The sequence below is a fragment of the Heloderma suspectum genome, chromosome 2, assembly GCF_057233095.1.
Source record: "Heloderma suspectum isolate Gila_16-S chromosome 2, 16-S_ref, whole genome shotgun sequence".
Taxonomy (NCBI): Eukaryota; Metazoa; Chordata; class Lepidosauria; order Squamata; family Helodermatidae; genus Heloderma; species Heloderma suspectum.
In genome coordinates, this window is record NC_139459.1 from 344,395,589 (window position 1) to 344,420,000 (window position 24,412).

A 24,412-nucleotide genomic window follows, 5' to 3' on the forward strand; every position below is an offset into this window, starting at 1 on the left:
ATATCTCATCTTTATTTTAAAGGGTATAATACTTAGCTGCCTCTCAATCATTGCGATTTTATGAAGCATCAGCTTTGCTGCAGATCCAATGATATTCTATGTTGCACCTTGAGGAACTGGCTTTGGCTTCATCATTTAAATATGCGCAATCTCCTCCATCTCCAAGGACCTCCAACCTGAAACACAAGCTGGAGTCAAGCAAGGGCCAAATGTTTCCAGAACAGCAAGAAATAGGTATCTCGACATCTTGGGGAACTGGAGTTCAGTTATTCAAGAACTGGAAACACATACGCATAGTAAAATCCCAGTGACGTATCTTATGAGGATGGGATTTGAGCCCTTGGCCAGAAGCCTGTTTTCCCACTAAGGATTTTGGGATCCTGATTTACTTAGATCCCAGTCAAAACAGATTCAGGGATCATCAAAGTGAGACAGTCATATATGTGTCAGATTAACAGCTTATTGATTACACGGATGATAAATGGATGCAGAAAGAAATGCAAAGATAACTCTCGCGTCCCTTCAGCTGACAGAAGCAGTCCGTCATCACTGCTGATTGTGTACGGGGGTCCCCACAGCACACAGGCATTTCTCCAGGCTGGTAGCATGCATGTTCCCCCTTGGAATGAGGAAAAGGAAAGGCTCCTCTTGTGCAAGCACCGAGTCATTGCTGACTCCTAGAGGGATGCCGCTTTTGCTGGAGTTTTCATGGCAGACTATAGCGAGGTGGTTTGCCATTGCCTTCCCCCGTTGTGACTACCTTTCCCCCAGCAAGCTGGGTACTCATTTTACCCACCTCGGAAGGATGGACGGCTGAGTCGACCTGAGCCAGCTACCTGAGACCCAGCTTCTGCTGGGATCAAACTCAGGTCGTGGGGAGAGTTTCGGTTGCAATACTGCCACCTACCATTCTGTGCCACACGAGGCCAAAGAGCAAAACCAGCCTGCTGGATATGATAGGTGTCTCTTCTAAGTTTCACAGCCTGTCGTGAGAAAATCACTCCCTTCTCTGGAGAATGGGGTGTGTGGGGAGGGCTCTCGTTTCTCATGGGAGAGTAGAACAGCATTCTTATCTCAGAGGATGAGATCATGTAGCTGTGTCTGTACTTGCTGGGCTCCAATTAGCTTGTTTGAGAGACCCACTAAAAAGCTGCCCATTATAGAGGCCTACTTGGTTACTTAAAATCTGCCCACTACGTTAGGCTAGACATGTCTCTGCATTCAAACAGCATATGGGATGCTGTGTCAGTTCAACACTGACAGCCCAGTCTTCCAGTGTCAACTTCACTATACACGCCATGTCCGATTCAGTAATTTATCCTAGAAATATTTAAGAGAAGAGTTAAGCCCCACTTGTCAGTTAAAACAGGAACTTAAAAACATTGTAACTTCCGAACTACATTTTCACCAAAGGGAAGGGACCATCAGTGGTAGAGCATGCAGAGGGTCCCAGGTTCAATCCCTGGCATCTCTAGTTAAAATGAACATGTAGCAGGTGAAGTGAAAAATATCTGCTTGGGACTCTGGAGAGCCACTGCCAGCCAGAGCAAACAATACTGGGCAAGATGGAAAAACAGTCTGACCTGTTATAGCACAGCTTCCTATGTCCCTTCCCCACCTGGCACATTTTTTTCTGTTAGGGTAATTACCTTCCCATCCTCTTGTGCCTTTAACAGCAATTTAGACTACAGGGAATAAGGCAGCTTCCTATATTTAAATCAGCAAATGGGAGACCCCTACAGCACATTTCCATTTTTACATCAAAATTGCCAAAAGGAGAAACGTAAGCTTCTCTCTCTGTGTGTATGACCTTCAGATGTCAATGCATTTTCAAAGAATGGTATAAACTCAGCCATTCTTGATCAGAATTCTATGTAATTTAGCTAGATTTTAAAACCACCCCTGAGAAGATTCTCCATGTGGAATTTGATAAGGACAGGACTAATTGTGTTGGTTTGGTAAGGAATGGCCTTTTCAGGTTTTATAATAGTAGGAGGCTAAAAAAGACAACCAAAAAGCCAATAGCACAGTCCTGTGTGTATCTCCTCAGAGGTAATATCCTACTGAGTTCAGTTAGACTTATTTCCAAGCAAGTGTGCATAGGACTGCAGCCCAAGCCACCTTGTCTCAAGAATAGCCATGATCAATCAGCGAAAGGCCTATTTGGTGCAGCGTTCTTGCTAACCAGATACCCCAAATGGGAAACCCACAAACCGGACATGAGTGGTAATAATTTCTTTAATACTTTTTAGCCTGGGAAGACTTTTTTACTATGATTGTGGGGTGACTAAAGTAATAACCTGACACTCAGAGAAAGCAATTTGCAAAAGAGAGCAGTTTATATGACCACATTTATCAAATTTGGTCTTGTGACAATAAGTTTTAATGTGGAATCATCAATAAAGGCAGGCATATCCACTGACAAGCTTTTTCTTGATAGTTGCTTTAGCTAGTTGTTTAAAAGCCTATGGGAAGCTCATGATGGGTGCTTTCAGACAGAGGGCTCCTAGCGGTAACAAACAAGACATGCAGTTATTCCATCTTATCTATCTTAGATTTTTAGGCAGTGAATGAGGCAGTGAGATTGCACAATAAATCCTCATCTAGAAACATCCCAGGTCCACATCATTCTTAATTTTCTTTAACACCAAATACCATTTTAGATGGTGTTTGAAGGAACGGCAACGATTTTAAAAAAATGATTCTGATGCCATGAAGATTCTTTGAATGCTGTCATGTACCTCAATCCCTGACATGTTCATTCCATTTTCATTTATTATATTTCTATACCACCCCATAGCCAAAGCTCTGTGAGGACTTCACAAAAATTAAAAATAATTAAAACGCATTATACAAAGTACAAAAAAAGAAAGGCATTTATATAAAAACCATATAAACAGATAATACAGAGACAGCATATGTCTAAAAACAGTTTGTTAAACCATCAGTCAAAGATGATCCAAGACCTAATTTAGAACTCATTGTATGCTCATGGTTTGCTTTATCTTTGATTAACTTGTGTGCTTTTTCCAGGTATTTTCTAAGAGCTGATGTTGGTGGCTTCATCTGACATGGCTAAGCTAGCCAGGAAAACTGGACAGCTGGTGAAAAACACACACCCTGCACAACATAAATCTACCTTCACAGTAACTGCAATTATCCTATATCTACCTCACCCAACCTGGTGTGTTCTAGATCAGGGATGGACTAATTTGGGGGTTTGGGTGCCAGTTTCCACCTCCCTGTGGGCTGCACTTCTGCCAATGTACCACCAGTAAAAACACCGGTAGTTAAAAACAAGCTAAATTTGTCCCTTTTAAGCCTCTGTTGTACTTTGCTGCTGAAATTCAGTAACAAACGTGCCAAAGATTTTGCTGCCATGCTTCCAAATTTAAGCAGCATGTCAGGGCCACACTGTGGGGTGGGGGCTGCATATTGCCCACGGGCTGCATATTGCCCACCCCTGCTCTAGGTATTTTGGACTACAAATCCAAGCATTCCTTACCATTGGCCAAGTTGACTGGGACTGATGGGAGCTGAAATCAAAATATTTGGAGGTCATGTTGGGGAAGGCTGCTGTATGATAGGCACAGTGTGTGAATTCACCTGGAGAAACCCAATGTGCTTCATATTCAGTATTTCAACTATATTGCAATTCATTCTAACCCTCAACTTCAGATGAATCATGATAGTTTGTTCAAAATTACGCTTCTGAGTGAAAGGACAACCAGTTCCATAAACAATGATATGCACAGCTACCTGTGGGAGACATTCCATTCTGAAACTCAGGATTGAAAACCAAAAGGGAAAGAGGAGACGGACTCACATTGCATTTTCTCCATGTGGTCCTTTCCAGGGCTGACCAGGGTCTCTCCTGATGCCAATCCAAAAGATGTCCTTGCCTTTGAGACGCATCAAGAAATCCTTGAAAGGCCGGAAGAGATTATGAGAAAACATGTAGCTTCCTTAGCGTCCATGATCATATGTTTTGAATATTCCCTGATTCTGCATTGAGAAAACATTTTCCTGTTGCTTGCTGAGCCCTGATTCATCACTAATATAGCCTTCTGTTTCTTCATGCTGCATAATGGCTGAGCATGATCAGTAAAGCACCAATAGCTCTACACCAGGGCCCCCTGTGGGCGCAGTTGAGAATCTGACATACTGCTGTGGGCACCACCACAAAACACCTAATCAGTGGATTGCCATTTTAGCATCTACCTTTCATGTCTAAGCTGCATCTTATTCAGCAAAACGTTTGCTTCATGTCTATTGACACTGCAACATCTTTTAAATAACGGATTGGCTAGTTTGGCTAATTGCTGGTGGTGCAAGACAGCTAATGCTTCTTTTAAACATATGTTTTGGGAATGTCCAGTAGTTGCTTCTTTTTGTGGGGAGGATATTACACAAAATTTTTGTACTGCAACAGTCTAATATTCACTGATGTAAGCGCTATTGTATATTACTTGCTTCATGGAAATTAGCAAATGGTCAGCGTAAATGGATTCTCTGCACCCTTTTGACAGCTAAGACTGCTATTACAACATTGGAAGGATAAACACCTCATGTAATGCAATGGATTGAGGACTTCACAACGCTTTCAGTATTAGAAAGGGTGGCATATAGATGCCACTTTCAAATGGATACTTATTTGGATATTTTGTCCACTTTTCTTGCAATGCATGTATAATTGCTAGAAAGTTGTATGCATTTCATACAAATCCATGCATGTATATTTAAAGTGTGCGTGTGTGCGCGCGCGCGCCCATGGGCACCGTGTTGGGGACCCTTTCACAGGCTCTGCACTGGGGACCCCTGTTCTGTACAAAAGGACCAGCAGCCTATGACAGACAAAATACTTGCACTTCTCACCTTTTCCTCATTTTCAACCGTAGCCAGTGAAGCATTAAATGAAGAGCAAAAGCTCTGACTAGAGTCCCAGTCCTTTTCTTCCTTTGAAAGGTAATAGCACCTCCCTTGAGACCCAATCCAGCCACTTGGGCAACACGAATTAGAGGGTGCTGGGGAAACAGAATCACGGCTTGGCTGCTTGGATTTCATTGCTACAACTGAAAAAGCTACAGAGAATTAGCATCTTATTCCACCCCCAGCAAGAAGCATAAACAAAAATTGGGGTTGTCAGGCTGAATCAGAGTAGGGCCTAGCTATCTACCTCAAGCCATCTTCAAACACATTTTTTTTGGGGGGGGGGAGATAATCTGTTGCAATGCATGTTTTTTCAGCCACCTGCCTCTTTACAATGTATGTGTCTAAAATTGCACGGTTATGGCCCATGTGAGGCAGTTCCCTATTCTCTCCACCTGCCATCTTGGGTGGCAAGAGGAAAACACCACCACCCCGCTACAGGGTGGGAAGTCATGTGTGACCCCCTTGAGTGAATTACCAGAGTGCAGCCCCATTGCCATGGAGCCAGTGATTCCACGTGCGCATGCGCGCGTGTACACACACACACACACACACACACACACACCCCATCTACAGGAAGGCCATTAAGTTATTGCAAGAAGTCAAGGAACTCTCCCAAAACGGTGCTGGTTGCAGCATTACATAGATGCATGTGGCTGGGAGGCTGGGGAGGAGACAGCTCAGGCCTTTACTCCACTGCTGGGAGACAAAAGACTTTCTTCACACTGAGCTTTTCTCCTGTGATTGAGATTGCTCCTTCACGGAAGTTTGAGGGCTCTGTACATGAGACCGTGATCATCCAAAGCAGCTCTTGCACTAAATGCTCTTTGTTCTATTTTTAAATAGATCGCAGATAATGAGCTATCAAATTGCCCCATTGTGTTCCCCTTCAGTTTCCTCTGTGAAAAGGAAGCGGGTGAAAAGGGGAGTTGTGATCCTGCATTTAAAGGGGAAGCAGGATTTTAGGCTAGTGTAGAGATGCCCAAAGCTGAACAGGGCAGAACAGAAGCAAGTGGAACTGGGAGCTTGTTAATCCCCCCCTCCCCTCTAATTGTGAGACCAAGGGCATCCCTACACCAGCCTAAAATCCTGCATTTAAAAGGGGGCTTTCTGCTTCTGTTTTAAATACAGGATCACAATGACTTCCTTTCCCCCCTCCCCTTTCCCCCTCCTTCTCCCAGTATCTGAGTCTTCCAATATCTTTCATTGATCTCATTCCTCTTGCCACTTTTCCTCTTTTCATAGAGGAAATTCAAGCGGAACACAACGGGGTAATTTGATGGCTCATTATCTGCAATCTATTTAAAAATGGAACAAAGGGTGTTTAGTGCAGGATCTGCCTTGGAGGTTGATGGTGTCAAGTACAGAGCCTGCAAACTTCCATGAAGGAGCAATCTCAATCACAGGATAAAAGCTCCATGTGAAGAAAGCCCAAAGGAAGGAGAATCCAGGAGGGGGAGTCTGAAGAGGTGTTGATGCATAGCATGTGTGCAGCTGGCAATTGAAACTGAGATATGTGGTGTGTGTACTTGGCATTCAGGGGACACACATGACTTGGTCCTCAAGCCTCAGTTGAATTATCCATCAGTGAACATGGAGACACCCTGGAGTGGGTAAGGCAGATGTGATGGTAGCTGCTCTGTCTATTTAAAGCTGGGGTGTTCAACGTGGGGACCAGTGTGCCCACCCAAGAGCTCCCTGCCCCTCCGGATTTTTATTTCTTATTTTTTATCAAAAAACTGGGAGGCTGTCATGCTGCAAAGCAGAGTGCTACCCTCCAGCACCACCTTTATTTGGGTTCCAAAGAGTGGTTTTGTGTTTTGGAGCTCAGCTCGGACCACACCTCTGTATTTAGGTTCTTGGGCAAGTTACTTTCCTTTTAGTCTCACCAGTTTGCCTTATGGGAAATTAGGGTTGTGTGTGACCAGCTATGGCAACCATGGCAGCCACTTTGTGAATGGGCACCCTGCACCACAACCATGGCAGCTATTTTATGAATGGGCACCCCCCCACCATGGCAGCCACTTTGTGAGAGTGTACAAAGCCACTCTCAAAATTCCAAATGCACCCACTGACCCAAAAAGGTTAGGGATCCCTGGTTTATATGCTGATTTGCCCAAATCACATAGAGAGGGTGGGAGTGTGATTTTAAAAGCAAGATGAGGAGAGTTTAATCCTCCTGCAACCCTTCTCCCTGAGCACTTTTTACCCAGCTGATCACACTTTCCAGTACTGGAGCTCAGCTAAGGAGGAAAGCAGTCCAGACAAGCTGTAGGGAGGTTACACTTCTCACCTGCACACCTCTTTACTATTACCATTGGACACATGCTCCTTTTGGCATAACTGGGGCAGCTCTGTGTATTTGAATTATTGGATTATGGAATATTTCTATACTGTATTTCTATTTCTGTTCTCTTTCTAGCTTCATAATAGTAATTAAATTGTAAAGAAAAGAAAAAACAGCAGGTAGGGAAACAGCAGGTAGAGAAAGTGGTAAGTGTGTCCTCTAAATTCTAGCTCAGAATTACTCATTCCAGGGCTGCTTTTCTTAACAAAACATTGCTGTCACAGTGTCATTACACTTCTTTTGTATAGTTTGCCATTTGGGAAAAGGCAGATGTACAGACAAGCTCCCTCTCTTGAACGTCTGTAAAATAAAAAAAGCTCCATATTCCCAGACCTCAATCTGCCCACTTTGCATTAGATTCAAGGCCAGAGCACTAAAGTCAAACTACATTGTTTTACTTCTGTGTTGAATCCCATACAATTCAGCAACCGTGTATATGGGGGTGAGGGGAGGGAGAGATTTAGAGCAAGGAAATGGCACAGGAGGAAAGAGTTAAACGCTCCCAGAGTTTCAGTTTCACAGTGTTTGAAGCCTTCAGGTGGGACTGTTAAATTAGTAACTCTCTCTCACACACATACACAGTGGAAATTCTGATCAGAGATCTTTCGTGTCATGGCCACTTTTGGCCCTCAGTCCATATTTTTACAGGGATTGGGGTGACTGAGGCACTGCTTTGGCAAAGTTCTTTGATGCTACAGTACCTGAAACCCCGACAATAAGCAAACCTAGACAGTAAGGTTTCAACCTGCTGACTTAAGCTGTGCAGCTACATCAGCTCCAGGAGAAAGTTGAGGAAAGTAACATCAATGCTTGGGCAACTTACCTACTACAAAGCCTATGCCAAAGATGATCATGAAAAGAGAGACAACAGCTAGGGCAATTTTCAGGTGTTTGAAGTCCTTGCAGCATGCTAGAGCACAAGGAAAAAAGAATAGCCAAAGTCAAGAGTTTGTCAGCCTGATTCAATGAAGCACTAAGAGAACTTAGAGTTCTTAATGTATGCGTGAGAGATGCTACAACGAAAAAAGGGGGCACTCCTGCATTACAGTTGCTACTGGTAATCTAATAGTAATATTTTAGAGAGCCTAGATTCACCTGCAGGGGAGCATGAAGGCTGCAGTTGAAGCAATCTGCCACCGCCACAGCCATTGCAAGAGGATGTGAAGTTGTGGCTGATCTCTCTGTGAAAGTCAATACCCCAGCCTCCCCTAACCTGTCGCCCCCCATGACATTTGGACTTCCATCAGCCCCAGACAGCATGGCCAGTGGTCAAGAATGTTGTAGTCCAAAACATCTGGATGTTGGGGAAGACGGCAGTATCCAACGTACCTCACTAGGTATGTTTGTCCACATTTCTGTGATATGACATCCAAAAAGCTTGAAAGGGATTGCATAGTATGGTGCAAATGATCATTTTTATAGAAATAGGAGCCATTGCAGCTGCAAGAGCGGATCTGGTAGGGATGTACAAAACTCCCCTTACCTGGCTCCGCCAGGTTCCGCTGGGGCGGGGGAGGCGCTCCGTCCCTCCCCCCGGAATCTTTGTTGGCCGGCTCCGCTCCACGGGGATTCCGCAGAGCCGCTGGCTGGCTCCGCCACCAGCCGGACATCCGGCCGCTGGCTAGCAGGGACGCAAATGGCGGCAGCCGTAGCCACCGCCATTTGCGTCCCTGTAGTCAGCCATGATAGGCTACGTAAAGACTTACATAGCCTATCACGTCTGGCTTAAAAACAAAAACGCGCATACGCAAATGACGGCGGCTACGGTTGCTGCCATTTGCGTTCCTTATTTTTGGCCGTCTTAGTCTACATAAATACGTAGACTAAGACGGCCCAAAATAAGGAACGCAAATGGCGGCGGCTGTAGCCACCGCCATTTGCATACACATTTGGTTTTTTTTAAGCCAGACGTGATAGGCTACGTACGTCTTTACGTAGCCTATCACGTCTTGTAAAAAAAACACACAAACAAACCCGACAAGACTGCAAATGGCAGTGGCAGCAGCTGGTCGGAAGACCAGCTGCCGGAGCTGCTGCTACCCAGAAGATCCGCCCCAAGTAAGTCTCGTCCCGGGGGGGGATCCCCGGGGGGGCGGGGGGGGAGGCCATTCCGCCACAGAATTCCGAGATCCGTGGCGGAATTCTCTGCCATCCCTAAGATCTGGTTACCTGTATAGACAGGAGAAGCCACAAGGGGGGCAAAGTACACGTTACATGTAGAGGGGCATCATTTCCAAGTAATCACTACCTCTTTAGTGTTCTTTGTAATGGGTGGATGTCCCATGAGGAATACTGTTCCCAGCAAACTTGGTGCTTGAAAATGGCAGGCAAGGCCTGCTCCCTAAATCCTAATCCACTCTCAGCAAACAACTTGGATTGTTAATTCAACTGCCAAACTAACTATTTCATATGAAGGAGGGGCTTAGGGGGGACAAAACCATGACTCTAGTTCTTCCTGTGGTCCAAGAGTGAAACTCAAGAAGCAAAAAGCTGTCTGCTCATGAGGAAGGGTTCCTTCCAGGCTGCCATGTGAAGTAGCAGGCTGGAACCTCGAAATCCAGTGGACCAACTTGTGAATACGCATCCCAGCACAGCAGTATGCTGGAGCACATAGAGGCAATTCCTGTGCTGCACCTTGTAGTGTGGGTTGAGCTCTCCCCCGCCCACAGACACACAACCCTTGCAGAGGAACCAACCAGGATAAGGAAGGATGAAACGAGAGATGTGCCAGCACAGACACAACGTTAGGCAGCACTAGGAAAGAGTTGAAACAATTGCCTCCAAGGCACAGATTCAATGCCCCGAACAGTCTTTGAAACCCAGGGCGCTGCCGCCTTAGAACATATTTAGATGGAGCAGATGTTAGCTGCAAACACATGCCATACTTTGGTGGCATCATTGCTACCCATCTGGAATTGGAAAGGAAAGAGGTGACCACAGAATGGACAGATGGATCAGCTCGGGGAATTGGCGCTCAAGTCAAACCTGGTACCAGATTTGAGGGGCCCCTGCCCAAGGAGCCCTCTGCCCCCAAGAAGCACCACCCTGGTGAGCAGCATGCCCCCCACTCCAGCGAGCTTACTGGATGGTATAGGTGGGCAGTGGGAGGAACAAGCAGCAGGGCAAGACCACTCTAGCCATGTGGTCTGTTGTTTCTCTCAGCACCAGGCCCTTGAAAGGCAGGAAAAGGGTGCGCAGGCTGTGGCACAATTACCAACCCACCCTTGCTAAGCTGTCAGGGGACCCAGGGGTGCTTTGTGGAGGTGGTGGCTCTGATACAAATCCCCACCTCCCTCCTTTAAGGGCTTGGCACTGAAAGGTAACGTATTGGGCCAGGCAACTGTAGCTGTTATCTACTTTTCACCAAATGTCTTAGGGTTCCACCCCCAATGTAGCAATGCTATGACCTGGTTCACATGACATGGCAGCTAATTGAGGGTTAATTAACCGTGTGTGCAGCATACATCTTCTAACTGGGGGTTGACAGCTGTTGTCTGAACCAGCCCATTCTGGGTTAATTGAGGGCTAAACAACCCACAGTTAACCCAACTACTAATCGAGGGTTAACTGTGGGTTGTTTAACCCTTGATTAACTGACAATGGCAGGGTTCAGATGACATACCGCAAACCCTGATTGGAGGTTAAATATTCAAAATGCCAGCTGCACACACCCGAGACATACTGTGGCTAAATGAGGGTTAATTAACCCAGAATTAGTTCTGTGTCATGAAAATTGGCCTTATGTTATGGCCCAGAGGCATTTTGTGTGTGGTGGTAGATGGTGGCCACTGTAGCTGCCCAGTCTGACATTTTTCCTTTCAGTGCTTGGCCCTTAAATTTTGGTGGGCCCTCCATAGGCCCAAGCATTTGTCCCACTATACTGGGTGCTGAAGCCAGGCCTGGCTCAAGTCAAGAAAAGCCTTCTGGGTAACTAGACACATGACTAGAGGTCTGCAGCCAAGGGGAGGTCTGCAGCCAAGGTAACTAGGCACCCTCCACACACACACACACCGTGAGAGGCAGTGAACAGAAGGTTGACCTAACAGATGCAGAGCAAAGAGAGAGAAGGCAGGGGTGGAACTTAGACGGTCTGCACGATTGGCCTTGTATGAGAAGCTGTGCTTAGAGGCCTCACGAGAAGAGAGGGACCTCCCCCACTTAAGTTAGGCTAGTGAGACCACCTCCCTCTTCAAATGGCGGGCAACTCTCGTAAATTCCATTTGGATCCCTTGAAGGCATTCCTGATAGACAGAGAGTTTCTCTGAGAATTTGCATCTGTATGACCCTGTGAAGAAATGGATTAAAAGCTGTAGACTGAAGCCTCGCGTCTGTGTATGTTTGGGCACTGAAGTGAAATGGGGGCTAAGGGAATCGTGACAATCACAGGATAAAAGCCCCATGTGGAGAAGCCCTAATTGAACTGCCACTGACCTCTGTCTCCTTGCTCCATGGCTCACCCAGCATTCCTAAAACCTGGGACTCCCGTTAGTATTTCTGGGCAAATGCATCTCCAGCTGTGTACCTGAGATGTAACAAACACAAAACAGATTTAATCAAATGGGACAATAACATGAAGAACCGTCTTTGTTTTTCTTTGCTCAGTCAGACCCCACAAGTCCAAGGAAGTTTGCCTCAAAGAGTAGGTGGTCAGCTGAAAATGTACCTGCCAGCATTCTACCCAAAGCTCTCTTGCTGTGCAAGTGTTGTATTTGCAGCAAGTCTTTCCTATAGGGGAGCATTAAAAAAAGAGCCCCCACCTGCTCAGCAGCACAGGCCATTCTAGAACCACAGAACTCTGCCACCTCATTCTGCTGCTTGTGTAGACCACACCAAAAAGGGAGGGGGGCTGTGAAGAAACTGCACTATGCTTAAGAGCGGGATGGGCTGTCTGCTCTGAGAGGAAAGCAAAGCAAATGGGCTAAGAAACCGGGGGAGTTAAAGGAAATGGGGGAAAGTTGACAGTAGGCTGAAGAGAAAGGACCGGAAGAAGAATGTGGGGTTGGACACCAGCAGTTAGAATCATAGAATAGTAGGGTTGGAAGGGGCCTACAAGGCCATCAAGTCCATCCCCCTGCTCAATGCAGGAAAGAGTTAAAGTTAAAGAAAGGAAGAGTCAAAGGAAAACTAGGCTGGGGTAAAACTGCATATACAGATGGCTAGACTAGATATAACATGACACCATTCACACCATTAGCAATTGCATGAATAGTTACCTTAAAACAAATAGGGGGTACAGGAGCTGCAATTTGGATTGGGACCACAGCAGGGTTGGGGGGTGTAAAGGCTTAAAGCCCCCCTACTGCATTTTTGTTCTGTAATTGCCATCACTAACCTGCTTTAGTGGTTGTAAGTATAGAACCAAAATGTGGCGGGAGTCACTCCACATGTAATGAATGCAGATCAGAACAATGCGATGTTATGTATGGGACATGTGGACAGTGCCAAAGTATTCCTATGGACCATAGTGGACCATACCTAAAACACATAGCTTTAATTAAGGGTGCAATCCTATGCACGTTTACACAGAAAAAAATCCTACAACTCTCAGCATTCACCAGACAGCCATGCTGTCTGGGGAATTCTGTGTGTTGTAGGGCTTTTTAAATATTTAAATATGTATAGGATTGTGCCCTAAATAGCAATTCACTGGGCCGAGGGTGGTAGGGGTCTTGTCAAGCCATTCAGCTCAGCATCAGTTCTTATCAGGAATTCAGTGTTAAGAGTCCTTAGGTTTTGCCAATCAAGGCTGAGCTTGAACATCATCAAAGGGCCGATCTACACTTACGGTTTTTTTAACTTCCAATGAGGTTTCACCACCCATCTTTCACGCTATACAATACCCGCCTCAAATTGGAACCGGAATTTCCAGCTTCCGTTTTCCCGCTTTCAATACCCTGATATCCTGGTATCTCCCCTTAATGTGCTCTGACTTTCCGCCTTCGCTACCATATCTGGTCGTAGTCCCCTCCCCTGCCTGTCCATATACGACGGTGTTTGTATTTTCCTCCTGTCCAGTCACAGCTCTCGACAGCCCTGTGTCGTCTTCCAGCTACTGATCGCGTAGCTTCCTCAGCACTCAACATTTCCTCAGTAACAAGCAAAGGGCTGGATGTGCGCGTGCTTGTCTGATCTCGGAAGCTAAGCAGGGTCGGCCCCGGTCCGTAGTTGGATGAGCGACCGCCCGTCTGGAATGGAAACAGTTTAGGTGGCCTGATGGAAGGGGCTGTGGCTAGTTGTGGGATAATACAAACATGAACATAGGAAGCTTCTCTATACCATTTCATGCCTTTGGTCCACCCAGCTCAGTGCACTGACTAGTCGTAGCTCTCCAAGGCTTCAGGCAGGAGATGCCAGATATGGGACCTGGGAACATCTGCATACAACACTTGCACTCTGCCAAGCAGCTCTAGACTTGGTTCGCACAACGTGGGTGGCTGGACAATTGTGGTGCACCCAGCTGCCATTCTGAATACGCAAATCCCATTTGGGGGTTGTGGTGTGTCATGCAAACCCAGGCCATCATTGGTCACTTGAGCGTTAATAACCCTTGTTTAATCCAGCTGTGCCAGGCAAATTGTCTTTCCCATTGTCTTTCCCCAAGAAGAGGATCATGTCTGTTTTATCTCTGTTTATGGCAATTCTACTATGCATCATACCCCTATCTGGGATATGACTAACTGCTATTACTCCAGATATATTGCGCTACTTAGGGTAACTTAATCATTAATTATAATTCTCACTACAATCTGTGCCTCACTATCATAAATATAGCTAACAATGCATAAATTTAAAACCCCATTCAAATATGCATATTAGAATTCATCTGCCCCTGGGATTCAGCTTTTGGCCGCAATCTAATGGGCGAGGCGTGCCGTTGTGACGCCATTGTTTGTGCCCAGGGAGGAAGCGGAGGTTTCCTTCCCAAACCCAAAGCCGCTCAGCGAGCTCGGAGCAAACCAGATGCTCAGTTCTCTCACATAAACAGCTTTGCGCTCACCTCTGCTTTCTGGGCTGCTGGCTCTCAGCAACCAGCCACTCACCCCTCCCTGTGTTCTGTCTCTGGCTCTGTCTTTTGAAAGTACTCAATCACATCCACCCACACAGTTCAAATACTGTCTGTTCTCATCACCATTTCCGGGTGTATTGCCAACCCACGTTCTGCAAGGCTAGCCAAGCGGCCGGATTTGGTGGGTTTCTACGAGTGTGCCTGGGACGTGGGGAGAAGCTCATGGATTTATTTGTTACATTTATATCCCCACCTTTTTCCTCCAAGGAGCCCAAGGCGGCATACAAGATCCTCCTCCTCTCCATTTCATCCTCGCAACAGCCCTGTGAGGTAGGTTAGGGTGAAAGTTAGTGGGCTGGTTCACACGTCAGGATAGCGCATCGTGGGTTAATTTCCCCGTAGGGGCTGCCGCATCATGTGGGCGGCCACTTGGAATATTCGGACCGTGACCGTATCTCGTTATGTCATGCAAACCTGGCAAGGGTGGGTAGTTGGCATGGTTAACAAACCAGCCAGCGCATGTGATTTTTTAACCAACAACCCACCTTGCTGCAGGCTGCGCACAGCGCGACAAGCGGCAATTGCTGCTTGAAGGGGCACCCGGGCACCCATGGGTGCCGCAGGTTGTCTTGTTGAGCCACGACAATCATGTGAACCCTGTCAGTGACTGGCCTGAAGTCACCCAGTGAGCTTCTTGGCCGAGTGGGAACTAGAACCCAAATCTAGTTTCCAACAATATTCCAAGGGAAAAAGGGCAGCGTCTTTTAATAAGGAAGCAGCAAGGACACCTTTGGCCAGTGAAGGGTGGAAGAATTGGAGAAGCGAAGTGTTCCATTTTGTATTTAACAGCACAATCTTATACATGTCTACTAAGTAAATCCTATTGCAGTCAATGGGTCGAATTGCCAGGTGAGTGTGTGCAGGATTTGAGCCTGTTATTTTTATGTTTATTATAAGATGCCCAGATAACTTTGTGATATGAGGTGGGGGACGATGACACACAAACATATATAAAGCAATTAAAAAAAAAAAGGCTGCAATCCTGTACACACTTACCCAGGAGTATGCCCCATTGTACTCCATGGAACCTCCTTCCCAGTACGTGTATATAGGATTGCCCTGTAAATGGCCTTTTCAAATGCTGCTTTACAACCAAACTCCAAAATAGGGAGACGACGATACAGAAGGTTAGGTAAACTCAAGCCACAATTTTATTACTTAACATTTACTTAGTATAACCTGACCTGCATTGTGAAAACAGTGTGGGATCCTGGTGCCCCTAGGGTAGGGCAGAAACAGCAGATCCGCCATCCCCACCCCCTGGCACACCTTAAGGTGTTGAGGGATGCCCTCCTGACTCACCACCCCAGACTCCCCAGATTCTAGGTGGCTGACCCCTTGAGCCCCACAAGGGAGTCCTTCCCTGCTCCAAGTCCCTAGGTGGCAGGGACCATGAGCCCCCCTTTTGTCTTAAGGGTGCTTTCCCTGCCCACCTGTTGTGACCAATTCACCCATTTAAAGCATCACCAGCTCTATCATCCAATTGCAACCCTAGCAGGTAGTACAGAGTAGGCAAAAAAAACAAACCCTAAAGACACCGGCCAATCTGGCTTTAGATTGGAAATTCCTACTCAGGCCCCCTCCGGCAACCAGTATAGCCTGCACTACCTCCTGCATAAGGGTGGGTGGATGGTTGCAGACAAAAAAAAATGCTCTGAGGAAGGTCGGGGCTGGCGTAGAGAGCCTAATCCCTCTCATACAGCATTGTCAGCACTACGTGTGTGAGCATGCCGGCACACAGGCCAGAATGCCATCTCCCTCTGGGCAAACCGCAAATGCCAGCCTGCCCTGCTCGCAACCACTGCTCAGCATGGGCCGGTCATGAACTTCTATTATGTTATTAGGTTAGAATACAAAGGCAGAGAATACCTTGTTCCACTTTTCACTGTATGAGAATCGAGGGCTAGCCGTTCAGAACTGCTTGCCATCCAATCCCTATGTCAAGTTAGTTTAGCCTTCCCCCACCTAGTGCCTTCCAAATGTTGTTGGATTACAGTTCCCATCAGCCCCAGCCAGCATGGCTAATGGTCAGGTCTGATGGGAGTTGTAATCTAACACATCTGGAGAGCATGAGGCTGGGTTATTATTTATTTATTTAAAACATTTTTATCCCACCCTATATCATTAAGATCTCAGGGTGGCGTACAGATAAAATCAGTTTAAACAATAGGAAACAATGAATAATTTAAACAGCTAAAAACATATTAAACCATTAAACAAGCTAATACCAATTAGAAAATTTTAAAAAATAAAGCAGTTAAAACAGTGTGCAACTTCAAGAAATTCAATTAGCCCTCAAAGGCTTTGGTGAAAAGCCATATTTTAACTTGGCACCAAAACAAAGCCAACCTCTGCGCCAATCGGGCCTCCAAGGGGAGGGCATTCCACAACTGGGGTGCCACAGCAGAGAAGGCCCCCAACACCTCAAAGTGTGCCGGGGGTTAGAAGAATGGTGGCTAGAAGCAGACTCTTTATGTTACAAAAATTGTGTTCTTTTCCCTGGTAGACTTTCCAATTCGTTTACCAAGAACGAGAGGAGGCAGAGATCTGGTCCAACACGATTTTATTCTGCAGAATAAGGCAACCCTTGGGGCTAACGCTCCAACAAAGGTTACAATCAAGTGATGTGATTCAAAAGTTTATATAGGCAAGACCTTTGGGGCTGTCTTACGCTTGCGCTGTACTAATCTCTTTGTCTAGCTGAGAGGGAAACAGAAGACAGGCAGCACCTTTGACATATCTAGGCATGCGCAGAGAGGTAGCCTTGTACTCTAGTAAACACATTCTTGGCATTCCTGAGTCTCTGATAAGATGCTGTGTCTTTGTTTAGCATGGCAGTCTCACACTGAGGTAAAACAGACATAGCCTAGCTTATAAAATCATGGGATAACAGACATACTACAACTGAAATTTCTATAACAGTCCCCCCGCAAAAGGCTTTTCTTAAATCTCATACCTCTCTTTGGTCCAGCAGTGGACTACACACTTAAAGGCACAAACCAGCATCAATAGTATCATAACAAACAAGACTGCATTGATTACAAGTTGTTTTAACCATGCAAAATCAGGGAGCCGGGAAGTCAACTATAACCAAGGATCACTTGCTCCTGAATAATTCTGTCCAATCATATCTTGTAGTTTGGCAATTTCATCTTCTATGGTTTTGTTTAAATCATGGAACTTTACTCTACACCCTTGCTTCGCTAGGGTGCAGAAGCCACCTTGGCGTGCTAAGAGATAATCTAAAACAAACTGATACTGGGCCACTAGCTGGCTGAGATCTTCAATTTCAGATTGCATGGCCCTTACCATTATGGCTGTGGCACTGATGGTCTCTTCTAAATGGCAAGTGAGGCCTAGGATACTTTTTCTGCAATAATTTCTGGGTATAAACCCAGGGTAAGCAATCCTGTAACTAGTTCACCCCCTACCTTGTTTGGTTCTGAATCTGACAGTTGTTTTCCAATTATTACAGTGTCATCACAGTTTTTACTCATTTGTTTTATAAGTTGCCCTGTTTTTCTAGTGGTTTGCTACTTTAACGGTGGCCTTCAGATGAGTCAGCTTCCGGTGTGAACCTCTTTGGTGCAGGTGATACTTTTATGTGGGTGTGATGGATCCACTTCTTTCTTCTAGCGACTTTTATAGCCGTGTGAGTGGTGAGTAGAACCTGGAATGGACCCTTTCATTTTTCAGTAAGTGGTTCATCTTTCCAGGACTGGATCAGCACCTAATTACCAGGACTGAAATTATGCACTGGAGCATCTAAAGGCAAGGATTCGTATGGTGCTACGAACCTGTGAAGACAAGACAAAACAGACTGCAAGGCAGTAACATATTCATGGATCTTTAAAGCCCTTACTTTTAAGTTTATATTTAAGCTATCAGCCATAGGTAACATCTGAGGTGGGCGCCCATATAACATTTTAAACGGTGTCAATTTAATACTTCCCCTGGGGGTGCACTGTATTCGAGTTAAGGCGATTGGCAAGGCCTGTGGCCATTTTAATTTAGGGGCTACACTGTGTCTCACGAGTAGATCTTCTATTGCAATTTTTCTTAGATGTGTAGCCTGGTGCAAGTCTCTCACTATAAAGCTCAGAAGAGGCCTGGATATGAACACTTTGCCTCTTGGGACTATCTACCATCCATCTTTAGTTTGCTTTGCCTTGTATTCAAGAGCTCTCTCATGCTCAGCTGGAGAGTAGATTGGAACCAAATCTGTACTCAAATATGGGATTAGGTCTCTTTCATAATGCACCTCCTCACTTCTCATTTGTGCGGCTTCTTTTGCAGCCTTATCTGCCAAAGCATTGCCTCTTATTTTTTCGGGATTGGCACTCTTTCCATGCGCTTTTTCGAGAGTAACTACTGCACATCTTGTGTATCTACAAACACCTTAAGGTTTGGCTTTGGTAACAAGGAATCAGTGAGGTCAGGCCTGATCAGAGTCACCTGACTTAAAATTTTTAAACAGTCATGACAATTTAGATCTGGCTTAGGGAGCAAGGTGGCAGGATGAGGCCTGGGCTTGAAAGCAGGGAGATCTCATAGCGTGACTGGCGTGACGGATAAAAGCACAGTTGCTGCCACGGCCCTTAAGCAAGCAGGCCATCTCTTTGCGGTTGGATCCAGAGTCTTCGAGTAGTATCCTACAGGTCTCCAGGAAGGACCTGTCCTTTGGGTCAAAACCCCTGATGCCACTCCTTTATTTTCATGTACATAGAGCCGGTACGGTTTGTCGGGATCTGGTAAGGCCAGAGCAGGTGGCGACACCAAGGCTTGCTTCAGCTTAAGAAAAGCCTTTTCCATTTTATTTGTCCATTTTCAGCGGATGATTTTTTTTTTTGTCAAAGCTTCATACAGGGGCTTCGCTTTCCCTCCATAATCAGGTATCCACATTGTAAAAAAAACCCGGTGAGCCCAAGGAAGGCTCGCAACTCTCGAGGGTCTGTAGGCCTCTGTGTCTTCTGTATGACGTCCAACCGAGCAGTGCTCAGGTCTCTGGTTCCCTTTCGAATCAGGTAGCCCAAGAAGGTGACATGGGTCTGGCAAATCTGAGCCTTTTCTCTTGACACTTTATAGCTTTTCAAGTTTAATTCTTGCAAGAGGGAGATAGTAGCTTTAGCACATGAGTCCTCTGTCTTGGTGGCCAGAAGAAGGTCATTTGAATATTGAAGCAAGGACACCCACGGCTGGTCCTCTTTCCCTTTTATGGCCACCATCGCCCCCCTCTTCTTCCCCTTTCGCTTTGGGCAGTCTTTTCGCCAATGTCCCTTCTCTTTATAGTAAGCGCATTCATCTCTTCCCAAATGCAGCTTTCTCTGATTCCCAAAATCTTTCTTTAAAACTTTATCTGCCCAATCAGGGACTTGCCCTGTGATTGCCATTGCAATCAAAGCTGCGTTCTGTCTGCCCTTCTTATCTGCTTCCTTCTTCTCTACTTTCTCACTATTCACAAACACCTTATAAGCAATCTTCATCAACTGGGGCAGAGACATTGCTGCTGCCCCATCAGTCTTCTGCAACTTTCTCTTTTTTTTTTTTTCTTGCCTTTTCTGCTTTACACCATTGAAATCTAACAGCATGACTGAAAAACATTTTTTTTTTCATTGCAGGGCATGGTGGAGCAGATCTGGCAATCATACTGTTCTTCTGGCTACACAGCCAGGGCCCATTAAGATCAAGGGAAGGGCATTTTTATATATGCAAAAAGTTTTAAGCCACCATTTTTGCATCGGCAACTCCACACTTTATGAATTTTGACAGAGTGACAAGCTTGCCTCTGAGCATTTAGAGTGTCCAGACAGTTCAGATTTTGAGAAAGAGCTGGAACACGTGGGGCAGGAACTTTCTCAGGCTTTAGAAGCACAGCTGGGCTTAGAGATGCCACAGGAGAAGGGGAGGGGGAATTTTCCTCTCTCACTTTTTAATACAATTTATTGGCCCCCTTTTTTTCTAAACGGAAACTAACTTTCGTAGTTTCTCTTTGAACTTTTTGAAGGCTGCTTCCTTTGTAGTCTGTGAATCTCTCAAAGCCTTGGAAATACAGCTTTTTATCTGAGTGTTGAAGTTACAAATCAAACTGTGCACTGAGCTGATCACAAACAAACACACAATTTACAACAACCGGAGTTTATGGCTATGACAAGCCTCACAGTACTGTTCATGGCAAATCTCTAACAGTCTAAAGTTCTAATCCATGTGCAGAGTGCCTCTCAAAAATCCAAACAATAATGGATCTAAACAAAAAGCTTTGGGCAATAAAAATGGGAAGTTAGCAAAGGCTGTCTGTCTTTTCTTTAATTTAAGAGTGGAAGGTGTAACCTTGCACCTCTTTTAGATTCTTTGACAGATAAGAGCAAGGTCTGCTCAGCTTTCCAGCTGTGATGCTTTAACTTGGGCAATTCTTTTGCAAATCTTACTGTTTCTATTAGGTCCTTACAGACATCTTCTGGTGGGGCCGGGCAACTCCCCCTTAGCTCTGCTCTCAATAGACTGGCAGAGATAAGCTTACACAGACCCAGACATTGCTCTGTCTTTGTTCCTTTAATTTTGCCACAGTCTTTAAGACTTCGAACAAATCGCTTTCTTCAGAGTTTACAACTTTGTTGTTGTTGTTGTAGCTGTTCTTGCTTCCTCTAACAAACTTGAATACACTGGAAGATGTTTCAACTTAGAAGGAGCTAGACCGAGCGAGACGTGGGGATGTAACAGATGGGTTCTCCGTGGGGGGGGCTTCTCTCCCTCCTCCCCCCAGCAACCTCTCCTCCCAACCTAACAGGCCGATTAGGGCAGGGGAAACCCAGGGAGCCTTGGGCAGGATCTCTTAATCTCCAAGCTCTTTCCGTGGGGCTTGAGTCAGGGAGAACAGGGGCTTTGGGCTTCATCTCGGAGCATACCATCATGACTTTACAATATTGACCTTTATGTTTTCTTATTCAGTCAGGATTTTTCAATATCCACATTTGCCAAGCATCAATATAAGGCAGCTGATCCCCATGGTTATCAACAATCACTTTATTATATACCTTGGACCCAACATTTTTTTTCAGCTTCCCCCAGTTGGCCAGCCAACACTAAATGTCACCCATTCCCCATTACAAAACTTTATGAGCTCATCTTTTGTCATTAAACAACTTAAAATTCTTAAGCATGCATCCCAGTGGGTCTTGGCTATTTTCTCCTACGAAAGTTTTGATCCTATCCTGTCGGCCAATTTTTTTTATTTTTTCTTTCCCAACTGCTGCTTAAGCAAGGCTCAGTTAGACAAGAATGGGAGATTTGCACTCCCCAGATGGCCCAGACAGTGCGATCCAACTTACCTCGTAGCTCAGCCTCCAAACGACCCCAGAGTCGGACAGTGTTTCGTCCTGTCCTCCAAAGACCACCACTCGCCTCGTCTCTTCAGGAGTCCTTTGCTAGCTGGGTTGCCAGGCAACAGCTGCCTCAAACCTCACGGTGAACCAAACAAGATCCAGGGCACCCTCCGCTTGGGTTGATCCAGCGTTTGCCTAGCTCCCAGGTCACACAGGGCGTCGTGCCACGGTCGCCAAATTTGTTACAAAAATTGTGTTCTTTTCCCTGGTAGACTTTCCAATTCGTTTACCAAGAACGAGAGGAGGCAGAGATCTGGTCCAACACGATTTTATTCTGCAGAATAAGGCAACCCTTGGGGCTAACGCTCCAACAAAGGTTACAATCAAGTGATGTGATTCAAAAGTTTATATAGGCAAGACCTTTGGGGCTGTCTTACGCTTGCGCTGTACTAATCTCTTTGTCTAGCTGAGAGGGAAACAGAAGACAGGCAGCACCTTTGACATATCTAGGCATGCGCAGAGAGGTAGCCTTGTACTCTAGTAAACACATTCTTGGCATTCCTGAGTCTCTGATAAGACGCTGTGTCTTTGTTTAGCATGGCAGTCTCAGTGAGGTAAAACAGACATAGCCTAGCTTATAAAATCATGGGATAACAGACATACTACAACTGAAATTTCTATAACATTTACAGTCATGGGCCTAGAGCTCTGGAATGTATTTTCTCCTGGAGGAGAAAGCTATAAATGGCTACTAATCCAGCTGGTTATATGCTACCTTCAGTATCAGAGACAGTATGCCTATGTACACCACTTGCTGGGAACATGGGCAGGAAGATGCTGTTGCACTCATGTCCTGCTTGTGGGTTTCCCGCGGCCAGCTGGTTGGCCACTGTGTGAGCAGAATGCTGGACTAGATGGACCCTTGGTCTGATCCAGCAGGGCTCTTCTTATGGTGTTATGTTATGGTCTTATTAAGGTTACATACACTTTCTTTTTGCCACCCTAGCTCACTGCAGACACTACATTCAGAAAACACCGCCACTGAGCTCAGCTTGGCACCCCCCACAGTTCAGCTTGGCGGCCCCTCAGCTCGGCACGGAGGGTGACAGCCCAGCTCGCCCACCCCTACGTCCGGGCCTGCTCCCACCCTCCAGTGATGCTGGCTGGGGGATTATGTGGAAATTGTAGTCTAACATATCTGGAGGGCAACAGGTTGGGGACAGCTGTGCTATGGAGTAAACTCCATTGAACACAGTAGTCCTGCTTCATGCATAGGGTTGCAGTGAGACTGTGCAGTCCTGTACATGTCTAGTCAGAAGTGAGCCCCTTTGACTTCCGTGGGGGCTTACTCCCAGGTTAGTGGGCACAGTATTGCGGCTTTAGAGATTTTATCTTGGTTAAAGAAAAGCGTGCTTCAAAATCATATACCAAACCAAGAAAAAAGCAAGCAGGAAACTTTGCTGAGATAAATTGAGAAAAAATGTCTCACTTGCTTTTGAGGTAGATACGGTTAGATTTTTTTGAGGATAAAGAAATCCATCCCTGATTGAGCCTTAGGGCGCAATCCTATGCCTGTTTAGTCAGAAAAATGTTCTACAACTCCCAGCATTCCCCAGCAAGCATGGCTGGCTGAGGAATGCTGGGAGTTGTAGGCCTTTTTTCTGACTAAACAGGCATAGGAGTGAACCCTAAATATCTTAACATCCACTGGCCTTATAAAATCACCAGGAGCAAAAACATTACCCTCATCAGATTATCTTTGGTCAGGGAAAACATGGAAGTGGGCCCCTACAGATTCCCATTTTGGGGTGCAGGAGGAAGATGGTGCTGAAGAAACTGACATTCAAACTGGCAAAATTTGCATGCGGCAAAACTCTGAAACTGTGAGCTTCTTAGATCAAGTGCTGGAGTAGAGCAATATGGAGAAATGGTATCTGGTTGATAAATATGAGGTGCATTCCAGCAATGTTTTTTTCAGTAACCCATGTGTCCCCCCTGCCCCACACAATCTCAATTGTGGCTATACATATTACTAAGAAAACACAATGTGTTAAACTAGCAATGACATCACATGGATACTCTTTAAAAATTGAGTGAATGAAGGATGGCAATTCTAGAGGAAAGGGAAAGCCCTCATATTCATCTACTGGATAAAGCCGATCAGCATCCAACTGCAGCACCAGCCTATTCAACATGGGTAGACAAAGTGGCATTAAGGCTTTTAAAGCCTGCCTAATATTTAACATGTCCTCTTTGCAAATTCACAACCCCTCTTATGGCTTTGTGTTGACTGGGCCTGGGATGAATGTGATGAATAGATTTGAACCTAGAACAGCCTCTCTAAAGCTGCTGCTTCAAGCAGGCTGCTTCCAGATGGAGGGTTTCTAGTTCTACTGATCAAAATACATTGTGCAGCTATTCCAGGGTCTTTCCCTCTCTGAAGGATTTCTTTCTGGTAAAAAAAAAAAAGATGGAAGAAGCAATGGAAAAACAGGAGAGGGCTACAAGCGGAGGACAACATCGTCTGGACCCCCCTGTGAAATTCCATGAATGAGGCAGGGCAATTGCATAATAAAGGACTCATCTTAAATCACCCTCTATTCTCTTTGAGGGGAGCGTTTTAATTATCAATTTCATCTTAAGGAGGAAACAGTGACTGAGTTCGCCTGTCAAGCTACATCACGGTGGGTGGTTATCGTGGGTGGTTGCACAGTAGCTCAGAGATGGCCTGAACCTAGAGTGGTTTTCCCA

General features: G+C 45.6%; 1 protein-coding gene and 1 long non-coding RNA gene across 2 annotated transcripts in view; one reads left to right on the forward strand and one right to left on the reverse strand.

The window, feature by feature from the left end:
• On the reverse strand, nt 1–17,818 carry LOC146355317 (C-type lectin domain family 2 member D-like). Its single transcript, XM_084830459.1, has 7 exons — nt 17,652–17,818; nt 14,536–14,605; nt 11,708–11,798; nt 8,100–8,186; nt 4,876–5,081; nt 3,827–3,924; nt 1–176 (listed from the first exon to the last, which is right to left on the reverse strand). Exons 3-7 carry the CDS (start codon nt 11,724–11,726, stop codon nt 59–61), a joined length of 528 nt encoding a protein of 175 aa, XP_084686585.1. The 5' UTR covers nt 11,727–11,798; nt 14,536–14,605; nt 17,652–17,818; the 3' UTR covers nt 1–58.
• The window catches only part of LOC146355318 (uncharacterized), a 25,461-nt gene continuing 15,452 nt past the window's right edge, over nt 14,404–24,412 (forward strand). Inside the window, exons 1-2 of the long non-coding RNA XR_014787151.1 lie at nt 14,404–14,463; nt 14,550–14,612. This is a non-coding gene — a long non-coding RNA (uncharacterized LOC146355318). The remainder of the gene's footprint in view (nt 14,464–14,549; nt 14,613–24,412) is intronic.

Excerpts from the sequence above, each read along its gene's own strand:
- LOC146355317 (XM_084830459.1), bottom strand. Across the intron at positions 3,925-4,875 it reads CGGTTGAAAATGAGGAAAAG|GATTTCTTGATGCGTCTCAA; the intron begins GTGAGAAGTGCA and ends CGGCCTTTCAAG. Across the intron at positions 177-3,826 it reads CCACATGGAGAAAATGCAAT|GTTGGAGGTCCTTGGAGATG; the intron begins GTGAGTCCGTCT and ends CTTGTGTTTCAG.